At 34.9% G+C, this 12,654-nt stretch overlaps 1 protein-coding gene and 1 long non-coding RNA gene across 2 annotated transcripts; both read left to right on the forward strand.

Annotated features, from left to right (window-relative positions):
* The first annotated feature begins 1,787 nt into the window (after positions 1 to 1,787).
* LOC122141705 lies at positions 1,788 to 9,061 on the forward strand. The gene is made up of 6 exons (XM_042749704.1): positions 1,788 to 1,969; positions 4,441 to 4,761; positions 7,140 to 7,475; positions 7,923 to 8,246; positions 8,589 to 8,708; positions 8,847 to 9,061. Exons 1-6 carry the CDS (start codon positions 1,858 to 1,860, stop codon positions 8,948 to 8,950), a joined length of 1,317 nt encoding a protein of 438 aa, XP_042605638.1. The 5' UTR covers positions 1,788 to 1,857; the 3' UTR covers positions 8,951 to 9,061.
* A 168-nt stretch (positions 9,062 to 9,229) lies between these two features.
* On the forward strand, positions 9,230 to 12,065 carry LOC122141708. Its single transcript, XR_006158022.1, has 2 exons — positions 9,230 to 10,433; positions 10,573 to 12,065. It is a non-coding gene; the product is annotated as an uncharacterized LOC122141708 (long non-coding RNA).
* Positions 12,066 to 12,654: the final 589 nt, after the last annotated feature.

Below are 12,654 nucleotides of genomic sequence, written 5' to 3' on the forward strand. Positions count from 1 at the left end.
GATTAAGACTTCTGTTGGTTTACTGAAATCAACTGTAGTTGGAAATTATACATTATTTGCTTTTTGAATAATTAATTTTTATTTTGTTGTTGTTCAATTACTCCAGAATTATTTTTCACACACACACACACACACATACACACACACACACACATATATATATATGTATATATATATATATATATATATATCTATATATATATATATATAGCTATATATGGCTATTTGTGTTTCTACGTCCAGTAACAATCCTTGAAATTATATATATATATATATATATATATATATATATAAATATATATAAATCAAGACAAAACCTGACTTGCAACATTTCTTTGATGTTTTCAGACGTGTAAATCACAATCCAAAGTAGATCTTAATTAACTTGCTTTGATCTATCTGAGACCAAATTAAAACTAACAAAAACAATAAAAAAAACACTAAATTACAAAGAAAAAAAAATGCTTTTATAACTTACCAGTCAGACTCCACCAGCACAAAGAGAATAAAATAAACATTGTTGTTCAGTGAAAAGTCTGAACTAAGAAGACTATCTGCTGATAACAGCCAGACTGGTGTGAATCCTCCCACGACAGAGTTTGACCCTCCTAGTTCTTATGATCAGAACGCATGTTATTTAGTTACATAAAAAAATATATATTTATATATTATATATATATATATATATATATATATATATATATATATATATATATATATATATATATATATATATATATATTCTGGCTCATATTAAGACTTTAACCAAAAAAAAAAAATTTCTTTTTTTTTTTTTCATATTCTTTAACATTAAAAATGTAGTTGTATGATAATAAAAAATGTAAATTAAAAATAAAAATGTAGAAGAACATTTTAATAATCTATAATAAAAAAATATAAAAAATCTTCTTTTTTGTGTGATAATTTAATCTATCATATAAATTAATATGAATTATCTATATATCGATGAGTGTATGTATGGAAAAACAAAATGGAAAAAAGTTAAAACAATCTGCAATCTCTCATTGCCAGTCTTACTGAGGTGTGACACAAGCAGCTCATCTTCTGAGTCAAACTGAAACTGCTGTAGGTTTTCTTCAGAAGAGTGGTTTGATCTGCCGGGTGGACAAACATCTTGTATGTGGCCATTTGTTTGATGTGTGTTCAGCTTGTAGGTGAAGGGCTTCTTCCTGCCCTGATGTTATGAAACTGAGTGTATAAACCAGACACTTTATACAATATTTTTTTTTTTTCCTTTAATTTTTAAACTTTTTTTTTTTTTACACAGCCTTGGGCTCAATGAATAAGAAACACAAAAACAACCAAAACACACACTGAACTGTAAACTTTCACTAGCACTTGGGATGCTTGTCTTCCTCTCTTCTTAAACAACCGTCTCTGTCTCTCTAAACAACTGGAATAATGGTTTTGGCCAAAATCACACTACACACTAAATGTTACAGCCATTATTTAAATTTGACACAATATTACTGACTAACTAATAACAAACTAAAGTGGTCTCTTACTTTTGTTTGTGTCTGTGAAAGCATAACAGCATTTAAATTTATCCAGATAATAATGTCCATAACCAAAATAACGAAAAGCCAAATTATAGGCCTACTGTACAGTAGCCCATATATATATTAATGTAAGAAATATAACATTCAGAATTAATATTTAGAAGAACAATTTTCGAATAACAATTATATACTGGGAACTTTTCAAAAAGAAGCCTTTTTTGTAAACCATATAAAATAAGCAATTAAAAAAAAATACATTCCAGGGAGGCTCCCATAAGCATTTTCGTCACCGCACTGCTGTGCTTTCACTTTCACTCTCGAAAGGTCGTCCTGTTTAATGAAAAGCAACATGTCACTTTACAAAAATATGCTTTTCATTGAAAACGTGGGGAAAATGAAGCTTGTCTTTATTTCGCTTCTCGTATTGTTCTGGTGTTTACTCGACCATGGTAAGACATTTATATCTCTCTTCCGGTGTTCTTGTGCTAAACGCAAATTGCGGTTAAAAGGTCATGTTTTCAGTAAAAATAATATTAAACTTACGTAGCATGCTTCGCGAGTCACAACAAAAGCTGTCAAATGTCGTGTAGCGCCTGTTTACACCTCACTTCATGCGTTATTTTCTCTGATCGGATATCCGATCGTGAAAAAGGCGAGGTGCTCTCTAAAACACTTTTGATTCTGATTTAAATTCGAATTCATTGTGGAGCACTGCACAGCACGCAACAACATCTGGCACAAATGCAGGGCTCAGTTCATTTGCTGGTGGTTCAATTCGGATGTAATCAGGGCTGGATTGGTAATCGGGCATACCGGGCATTTTCCCGGTGGGCCGACGCACCGGGGCCGACATAATGTTTGTTTGTTTGTTTGTTTGTTTGTTTAAGTGCAAGGTGTATAGAGACGTGTTTTAGAATCTGAATTTCTTTGAACTTGAGCGCCGTGTTTTAGAATGATGTAGGCTATTATGCACGAGAATTAGGCGCGAGAAGCTGCTAGACCCGAGACGAGAGCGCCGCATTCAAGACGTCCGGTAGCGCATTTACATTGAAATACAATGGAAAAGTACAGCAGTGGAATGAAAAATGCGTTCTGAGTGAATCAACCCATTAAAAATAAACTTAGCAAATACAGATGGCAGAGTATTGAATAAAACAAAATCGCATAGCCACCAAATTAAAAAAAAATTGACATCCAGGAAATAAAAATTTGAGCAGTTTTAGGCAGCAGTTTTACCATTAATATAGACACAAATAAGTGATACCACCACAACCACCAGAAATACTTAATTGTGTCTGCTTTGCAATGAAACTTTTTTTTTTTTTTTTAATAAACCATTATATTTCATAATTAATCTATTTTCACACTTATCTTGGGTGAGGGGGTGGGATAGTTCGCCCCCGGCCTAGTTTATATGTTTGAAAATGATTAACAGTTGAAAATATTAGAAGTTAAGAGAAGTAATCAAATGCAATCAGTTGCATTACTTTAGTAATTGAAATAGTTACACTACTTATTACAGTTTAGATAGGGTAACTTGTAATCTGTAACTTATTACATTTCCAAAGTAACCTTCCCAACACTGTATATATATATATTGGGTGTGTTGGGTGTGTATTGTATTTATATATTTATGCATTATTATTTATAAACTGTATATTGAATTTGAATATATATATATTGGGTGTGTTGGGTGTGTATTGTATTTATATATTTATGCATTATTATTTATAAACTGTATATTGAATTTGATATTTTAATACATTTTAATACATTAAGCCATATTAAGTGTTTATGTTTTTCTACGGGAGGAAAACACTTAATGAGAGACTTTTTGCATTGCATTCGTATTCTGCTGTTCTGTGGATTTGCAGATCTTGTCTTTTTCTTGCAGGACCCTGTACATTATAGTACAAAGTTAGTTTTAATCATTTTATCACCACCAACGCCTCTTGTCTCCATTGGCAACACGCACAATTTGCTATAGTTAAACCATTTTAACCACAAAATAACCATGGTTTTGCTACACTAACCATAGTTTAACCATGGTATGTGTAGTAAAAAATTGAAAAAACAAATTTAAATGAAACAATAAATCATCATAAAATAAAAATATTAAATACATAATCATTATGAAATTTTATTAACAAATAATTAAAACAAACAACAAATTGTACAACAATTTTTGTATAAAATAAAAATATTCCATGCATAATGATCAGCTATTTAGTATTCCTGATAAGTAATATTCATTATGAAGTTGAATACACACAATACATAAGCTCATAAGTTTACACACCACTTCAAGTTTGACAAAATAAGTAGGATTATATTGTGACTGATTTTGAGACTCAAACTATTACACATAGTGAACTTGTGCTCTAGATGGAAACATGTAAGTGTAATTTTTCTTGATGCATTGTTTATTTCACGAGCATCAGTAAATGTTTTTACCTTTTTAATAGATTTGTTTTTTGAGTCCTTTAATCATCCTCATGGTGAAAAGATGGCTCTCATCTGGTTCATTTGTGTAAATTAAGTTGTTTTGTGGATTATAAACATCTATTGCATGAAATAATGACTAAATGTAAATGTAAATAGCTTATTGGGACACTACTAAATCAAAAATAGCATGCAGGTTTTGGAATACCTCTTACTTTGTTAAAATGAACATTGTGAATTTTTGCAAGGGTTATATTAACAGAGCAAAACTGTGTATGATTCAGGATGTGGTTTGTATGTTTGTCTGATGAGTGTATGTGTACATCAATGATGTTCTTCTGCTGTTTGTTTGCATGTGTTACATTATGAATCTAGCCAGATCTCTCAACCTTCATGATCTATAGAAAAACATTTTCACTGCATTTTCCTTTGGTGTAATTTTATTTGACTTATAATTAACTGTTCACTTCTTCTTCAGGTGTGTTTGGCGAGTCAGTGTCAGCAATGGAGGGAGATCCAGTCACTCTACACACTGGTGTTACAACAAACCAACAAGAAAAGATTAGATGGCATTTCTATGACACTCGCATCGCTCAAATCACTGGAGATCTCAGTAAGATCTGTACAGATGTTCAGTGTAATGAAGGTACTGAGAGATTCAGAGACAGACTGAAGCTGGATCATCAGACTGGATCTCTGACCATCATGAACATCAGAACCACAGACTCTGGGCTTTATCATCTGAAGGTCCTCGGCAGCAGCAGCAGAAGTGAAATGATCTTCAATGTTACCATCTATAGTGAGTCATTATGTTTAAAATCAAGTCTTATACTTTGAAATCACATCATTAATGTGTTTATATCTACAGTACAAATATCATGACAGCAGTACAGTAGCTGTAGAGAAGCTACTGTATCATCACATCTCTTTGAACCAACCACTGAACAAATCTGGCAATGCATATATGTTACTAAGCCATCATCTGAGTCAAGTGCACATAAGTAAAAAAATAAATAAAATGTTTTCTTTGTGCTCAAAATGTTATTTCTGCTATACAGAACACAAATTTGACAGCCAAGCACTCTTTACTGTCATTATAGCATAAAAATGTATCTTGTCACAGGAGAAGGATGCAGCAGATCCATTATATTTCTATTCATATCTTAAAGCATCAATTACATTGTTTCGTTACTCCATCACAAAGAATAGGACAGTTTTTTCCCCAAGGCTGGCATATATTTTCAGCTGTTCTCAATGGGAGTGTCATGTTTTTTAAAACACCTCTCAGGGAGTGTGTGCACCAATGGGAAGTGTCATGTTTTTTAAAACACCACTAACATCCACGAGCTGAACAAAGCTCAACTTTGGATAAAACTCAGTGCTCATCACTGTCCTCAATGGGTTGAGAATGTCAACTTTGGATTTCAGCACATCCTGCTACTCCTATGACTAAACAACAATAGAGAAGTTAATATTGCTTGTCTCCGAGGATTAATGTCCACATCCTGCTACTCCTATGACTAAACAACAATAGAGAATAAAAATTCCTTTCCCCAGAATAAAAATCTCTACCATATGAAACTGCTGGTCTACCATATTATAGGAAAAATAATGCTTGGAGAAACAACATTTCAGCATTCGAAAAACTCAACGCAAAAAAAAATATTTCGTATCATACCACAGCATCTCAATGGAAAAAAAAGGTTTCGCTCTCAAGCACTCACAGTTGAGTGTTTTTAGCCTTTGGTGGACACACGGCCTTATAGTCCTCCTGACTGAAAATGGAGGATTCCATAATTGGTTCCGAGGCAGGGGATTCTGGGAAATGCAGTCCGATTGGAAACAATCAGAGTGGTGATGGAGCACTCTGGTGGTGAGTGAGAAGAACGACAGGGATCTTATTTATAACATAAACATAATCATAACATCTGGAGAAAAATAGCACAGACACTGGACAAAAATTAAGCTTTTTAGAGTGCATGTGTCGACTGCCTGTTTTCGCACACACTAAATAGAGTATACAAGGTCCAGAAAGTAATGAGAATATTTTAAAATGTATATATATATTTGAATGAAAAATGTTACAATTAAACATTGTCTCCTTCAAAGTATGCACCTTGTGAGTGTGCACAATGCTCACATCGATTTTTTTTTTTTTTTTATCGCATCCCTGGAAGTCATCAAGTGGGATGGTGTTTAGTGACTGCGTAGTGGCTCTTTGGATGTTATCAACACTACCAAAATGGTGTGCTTTCAAACCGTTATTCATCTTTGGGAAAATGAAAAAGTTGCAAGGAGCCAAATTGTTGCTGTAGGGTGGATGTGTTTTTCAGCCAAAAGCACTGAGGATTGGTGTGTTGTGGTGAGCTTTCCTCACCATTTCCAAAGTTTCTGATGCACTTTTACCCAATTTCACACAAAATTTCATCATGTTCCACTGTTCCAAACTCACTTGCATTTTTCTTAATACGAGGCACTTAAACAAGGTGTCACAAAAAAGAATGTCTTGACTCTGACAGGGCTGGAATTCATCTGATCAGTGTTCTAACGTAGACCTGCAGCCCACCCCAAGTGACCTCCACACCCCAGCTTCTTCCTTCACAGACCCCATCTGGAGAAAAGGAACTTCATTCTCATTACTTTCTGGACACACCTCATACTTTGAAAGGCTAGGCAGACTTCGTGCATAGGCTAGCATTGTGTAAAAAAAAAAAATGAAGTATACTTTGAGCTTTAGTTCAGTAACCATAATGTTTACACCGCCTCTGCATTTTACTCCCAGTTATTCTCGGCATGGTGACAGTAGAGGTTTCAGACAATGAATGAGAAAAAATCATCAGTTGTCGCTGTGAAAGGAAGGGGAAGTTATTTTGATTAAAGATTATAAGGCACATGAGATCATCTTAATGGATAATATTCATTATTAATTTGAGTATAAAAATGCTTTGTTGTGTAAATGCACAGATTAGGGGGAAGTAACATTTGAAATAGGATGTGGTTTATGTTCAGTAAGTTGCATAAGATCATTCATGACACTCATGTATGCCTGTCTGTCTGAATGCGCAAATCTATGATGTTCTTCTGCTGTTTGTTTGCATGTGTTACATTATGAATCCAGACACATTTCTGTACCTACAAACTTTTTGGCTCATAATTATCTGTTCATTTCTCCTTCAGGTTTTTTCGCTGTTGGTGAAGATGGAGTGTTAGTGTTTTTGATGGAGGGAGATTCAGTCACTTTTCAAACTAGAGTTAAAGCAAACCAACAAGACAGAATTAGATGGTATTTTAATAGCACTCGCATCGCTGAAATCACTGGAGATCAGTGTAAGATCTGTACAGATGTTCAGTGTAATGAAGGTACTGAGAGATTCAAAGACAGACTGAAGCTGGATCATCAGACTGGATCTCTGACCATCATGAACACCAGAACCACAGATGCTGGACTTTACCACCTCAAGATCACTAGCATAAACAATGAGATGGACAAGACCTTCATTTTTGCCATCCGTGGTGAGTCATTAAGCAAGTACATTTCTCTTGTTCATGCAAATCCCATCATTAATGTTTTTTTTTTTCTTTTTCTATTCACTTGTATATTAATTCACATACAGCATATAGATAATTTCTTCAAAAACACAATATGTAGATTTTCCATTGGTTAGTTGTTAGTTTTATCAGTTTTATTCTGTTCAAGATGTCAGGGTCTTACATCATCTCTGATCACCTTCTGTTATCATGTGTTTAAATCCACCTATACTAGTTCACCAGGAATCCAAACTGCACATAATTTGATGTAAAATGTGATTGATAGTACAAGATGTGGATAAATGTTGCTTTTTAGACTTAAAGTCAAGAGAGTGTGTTTTATTGTTTTCATATCCACAGTTATTATGCTGTGTCTTTAACCCGAAAAAAAAAAATATATATCCTCCAGTCAGCTGTTGGTTTGTTTCTCAGGTGTTTCTGCAGCTGAACGAAATGAAACAAAGTCAGTGAAGGAGGGAGAATCTGTCACTTTACATCCTGGTAAAATAAAAAACCCAAATGATTGTAAGATGTGGTATTTTAAAGACATTTTTATCTTTCATATCACTGGAGATCAGAGTAAGATCTGTACAGATGCTCAGTGTAAAGAGAGATTCAGAGACAGACTGAAGCTGGATCATCAGACTGGATCTCTGAACATCACAAACACCAGAACCACAGACTCTGGAGATTATAAACTACTGATCATCAGCAGCAGATTCAGCATCTTCAGGAGCTTCAGTGTTACCATCACTGGTGAGTATCATTTAGTCATTCAGAGCAATTTTACAAAACAGTTTGAGATGCTTAAATTTTCTCAGTATATGATTCCATCTTTGATCATCTGTTACCTTAACATGCATGTCAAACTAGCGGGTAGTCGTCACAATAAGTTTTATGTCACACTATGAATTTTACAATTTTTGAGTGTATTGTTAAAAATAAAATAATGTTAGTCATTATTCTTGTCAGAGTCACTGTTTTAGTTGCTGTCATTTATTAACATTATACAATATTTAATACAAAGTTGTAAATGTCAGTCAAAAGTCTTTTTTTTTTTTTTTTTAGCCAATCTCTATAATAACTGTCTGTCTTCAGGTGTTCCAGCTCCAGGTCTGTCTTCAACTGCTGCAGGAGGAATATGCACTACTGTTGTTCTTGTTCTGCTGGTGGCTGCAGTTTTTGGGATTTACCATTGGCACACATCAAGAAAAACTGGCAAGTATTACAGCTGATTTTACAAAAGGAAAACATGTATTGTGCGCACAGAATCTTTTAAATATGTTAAGGTGTTTTTCTGCTAATTGACAAAATTAAGTTTTGTTTTTTAATTATTCATTATTATTTTTAATACAGAAACCAGGGCGGAGCTCAGTCATCAACTAGAGGCCCTTTCTCATAATGGCAATGCACCGAATGATGTTGCTAATGGAGCATCCACTGTCCATTCACCACCATAAATGTTTACTCAACTTTGACGACTTCCACCTCTGAGAATCCCAGACTTGAAAAGAGTCCATTACATGGATTCAGAACCAAAGTTCAGCATATGTACATTTTCCAGTCACTACGTCAAAGACTACAAAAATACAAAGACAAAGGTTCACTCCTATACTTATGGATGGAATAATCTGCAATGTGAATATGGCGAAATATTCCCGCCTTCAAACTCAGACCACCATATAAAACTAAAGACATACAAAAAGACAATACTATAAACCCACAAAAGAAATACGAGACTATAGACCTGGAAAAAGCCACTGCTATAATGCCACCTGAGAAATACTGTTTTTTCCTTGATGGCATTTCGAAGAAGAGAGCTGTCAGTAGACCTTTCAAGTAAATATTCAGTCTCCTCCACTGACCAGTTCCTAAGACAAAAACATACAGATGTTTGTAGGACATTTGCAAACGTGCATAATGCATATGTTTGACACTGAGAAGATAGTCGCGCCTTAAGCATTTACATGTTTACTTTTTTCCTATTAATCTGATTATTTCGGACCTACACAACCCCTTTTAGTGTGATCAAAATTACATTCACATCGATTAAGGTGTTTACAGGAAGGCTTGTCAGTCCAACTGAGCCATCAGTCAGATTACCTACAGAATATTTGTTTTCATGTAAATGTGATCTTGACATATCAGATGTTTTGTTTACATTAATTTATTACTGGCTGTGAACATAAAAATCTTTTAATGAGCATTTTAAGGCAATGACTGACCTGAAACTGTACTACCGATACTGTAGAAAGACTGATAATATTTCATCTTCACAATTTTAGCACTGGCATCTTGACAACACTATCACAGCCAACAGGGAATGTTTTCAAAACTTTAGCTAGAGAGGAACATTGATGTTGAAAAACCATTATGTTGAGTTTTGAATGCTGGTGTTTTACACCTAATTTAACCAGCAAGCCTCTTTTATTCGGCCAGCTTTGTCAACTCTAATCTGACATTTTTAACAGGAATCTTTGAGAAATATGAGGAATATATCCAAGCTGATGTATGATTGTTTGGCTAACAAACCCTTATGGTTATAAAGGTGGTTCAAATCCAGCAAAGTTTTATCCATGTAATATCATCACTGTGTCATTGATCAAACTATGAATCTCAGGAACTGAACTTGTAAGAACTGCACTTTTTTTTTTTTTATTATTATGATTGTGACTGGCTGCTGTTTGCTAGTGTTAATCATCTGAATCATGTTTTAGTCACATTTCACAAACACATTTGTGTTATTTATTATAGATTTCAGATGTTTGTTACTTCCACTGTATGTCTTGATTGTTGGAATGTCCTGAGGGTGTTTTTTTTTTTTTTTTTTTACAAATGTGTTAAGTGTCACATTCTGCCATTTGAGATGCTGATTAGGTTTTTTACTTCCAAGTCCGTGCATTTCACATGAGGAGGAATATGGAGACCTGGGGGGCGTTTAAGGTGAATGTTCACTACTTCACATTATCTGTTTTTTCCATTTTCTTATTTTCTCAGTTTTTTAAGCACATTGAGCTGTTTTGTATTTTATTGCTATTTGACCTTATTTAATGTTTGGTTTCCCAATGTCTTTGTATTGCAGAATGTCATCACTGGGTGATGAAAATGATCTCCTGCACTTGAACTGTCAGGAACCTGCCCTGACAGTCTTGTCTTTGTTCAATGTTTCACTGTTTGTTTTGTGTCTAAGCACATGGTTCAGTCTCTGTTTGTGTCTGCCACATGCTCCTCTCGTCCCACCTCCTGGTTTCCCTTGGTCACGCCCCCTTGTTTAGCCCTTGTCTGCTTGATTGTTTTCACCTGATCCTCATGTGTGCCGATCTATATATTGGGTTTCCTTTCCTTGTGTCTCTGCTGGTTCGTTTTTGGTGTTTACCTGTCTCTTGGCCCAGAAATTTTCCCTTTGATCTTGAGCATTATTTTTTGATCTCTTATTTAGATATTTATATCCTTTTTGGTCTTTAGTTTTGTCTAGCTTAATAAGAATGGAAAGAAAAAGAAATTTGTGTATTCTAATCTAGTTTTGTTTCTCATTTGATTTAGATTTTCTTCTACTCTTGTTTAAGTGATTCCAGTTTTGGATCTTGGCTTCTTGTTTTTACTCTTTGATTATATCTTTGGGTAGCTTTGGTTATTTATTTTGCATTGTTCTTATTGTTTTCAATTGTCTTACTGTTGTGGCATTGAGTCTCGTCTTGTTTGTCTTGTCTTACCCTATCTCAGAATCCCTGGCCACTGAACCCCACTGCTTGGAAGCAGCTCACCTCTCTCACATGTCAAGACTCTGGTCCCGTGAGCCCCTACCTGGCGGCTAGACTAGTGACATTAGAGTTTAACTTAAAGCTACGGGTTTCCTGTGTGTCTGCCTGGTCCTTCCTCTTGAGCTGCCTCCTCTGTGCTTGAGCCTGTGGTCATCTCGGACTGTCTCTGAGGCCATCCCTCCTGCCTGTATTGTTGTCTGCCCTGCCCCTCTGTTTGAACTGTTTCACTGCAAATTCTTCCAGCTGTTCCAGTCTATGTTTTGTTAATAAAATACCCTTGTCTGCTCATTCTGCATTTGGGTCCCATTTCCTGCGCAGATCCGTGACATGAACAGTATGTGTGACAGTTTAAATCTGTATGTCCGAACAAAGAAAATTACCTCTAATTGTGCTACTCTTTCTTTCTCAGGTTTATCAGAGCCATTTCTAGAGTCATCTGTTCAAAGAGCTCCTTAACTGCCTATTGACCACTGAAGTGTGAGGTTCTTAGAAAAGCAATAGGATTCAGAAATGTCATTATGGTGCCTATTTTTGTAATGGACATTTTATAAGAAAAAAATTCTGTATCAGAGCTGTAGTACTGTAATAGGCCAAACTCCTCAAAAGCCTGTAACACAAGCTGTGTAAGTGCCACAAGATGTGTTTCGAGAAGAATAACTTGACTTTTAGTTGTTTTGCATTTTTTTTTCTAATAAACACTGAAATATTTTGCCTATATAAAGGCTAAATTCTTAGGATGAAAAAAAAAAATCTTGAAAGATCTATATGTTCATGTGATAATGACATTAAAACAGACTGGGTTCAAAAGCTGGAATCTGAATTTTGTTGTAATTTTAGAGTTTGTTACCAGATATAACTGAGCTAAGCTAAAACTCAATAGCTTTGAAATTATTTTCAAATGCATGCTAGTCACACTTACAAACAGAAAACAGCCACACTTTCATTCAGAACCTGTTCAACCCAACAGCTCAAACCATGTTTTTTATACTTCATATTTCATAAATGAGATGTATAAATGAGGGCCCAGATCATGTCCAATGCTGGACAAATGCTAGCTCCATTTTGATTGGATCTTAGTGGACTAACATAAGCAAACTGTAAAGTACCATCAGATAAAGATGCCAGGACAACAGCCAGGCTCCTCTTAGAGGGCAAGAAGAAGACCTTTGGTACCAAGCCCGGGAAGGACAGGACTGCTCGTTGTTCAAAATGCAGTTTCTTCCCTTAACCAACCTAGAGACTGATTCCTAAGATTTTGGCCTGTGACGGCCATAAAAATTCATTAGGACCCCTGGACACAGTGGATGAAACAAAGAGAGATCACAGAGATCCATCCAAATCCATTCATAACTATGTTTTCAAACCTTAAAACTAATGCATACTACAACACATCCATTTCATTC

This window comes from Cyprinus carpio, chromosome B22, assembly GCF_018340385.1.
Source record: "Cyprinus carpio isolate SPL01 chromosome B22, ASM1834038v1, whole genome shotgun sequence".
In the NCBI taxonomy this organism is placed as follows: Eukaryota; Metazoa; Chordata; class Actinopteri; order Cypriniformes; family Cyprinidae; genus Cyprinus; species Cyprinus carpio.

What these genes read in the sequence shown, in the direction of transcription:
- LOC122141705 (XM_042749704.1), top strand. Translation starts at nt 1,858, where the DNA reads ATGAAAAGCAACATGTCACTTTACAAAAATATGCTTTTCATTGAAAAC. An exon ending in CTGGTGTTTACTCGACCATG is followed by an intron (nt 1,970 to 4,440) that starts GTAAGACATTTA and finishes CTTCTTCTTCAG; the next exon opens with GTGTGTTTGGCGAGTCAGTG. An exon ending in CTTCAGTGTTACCATCACTG is followed by an intron (nt 8,247 to 8,588) that starts GTGAGTATCATT and finishes GTCTGTCTTCAG; the next exon opens with GTGTTCCAGCTCCAGGTCTG.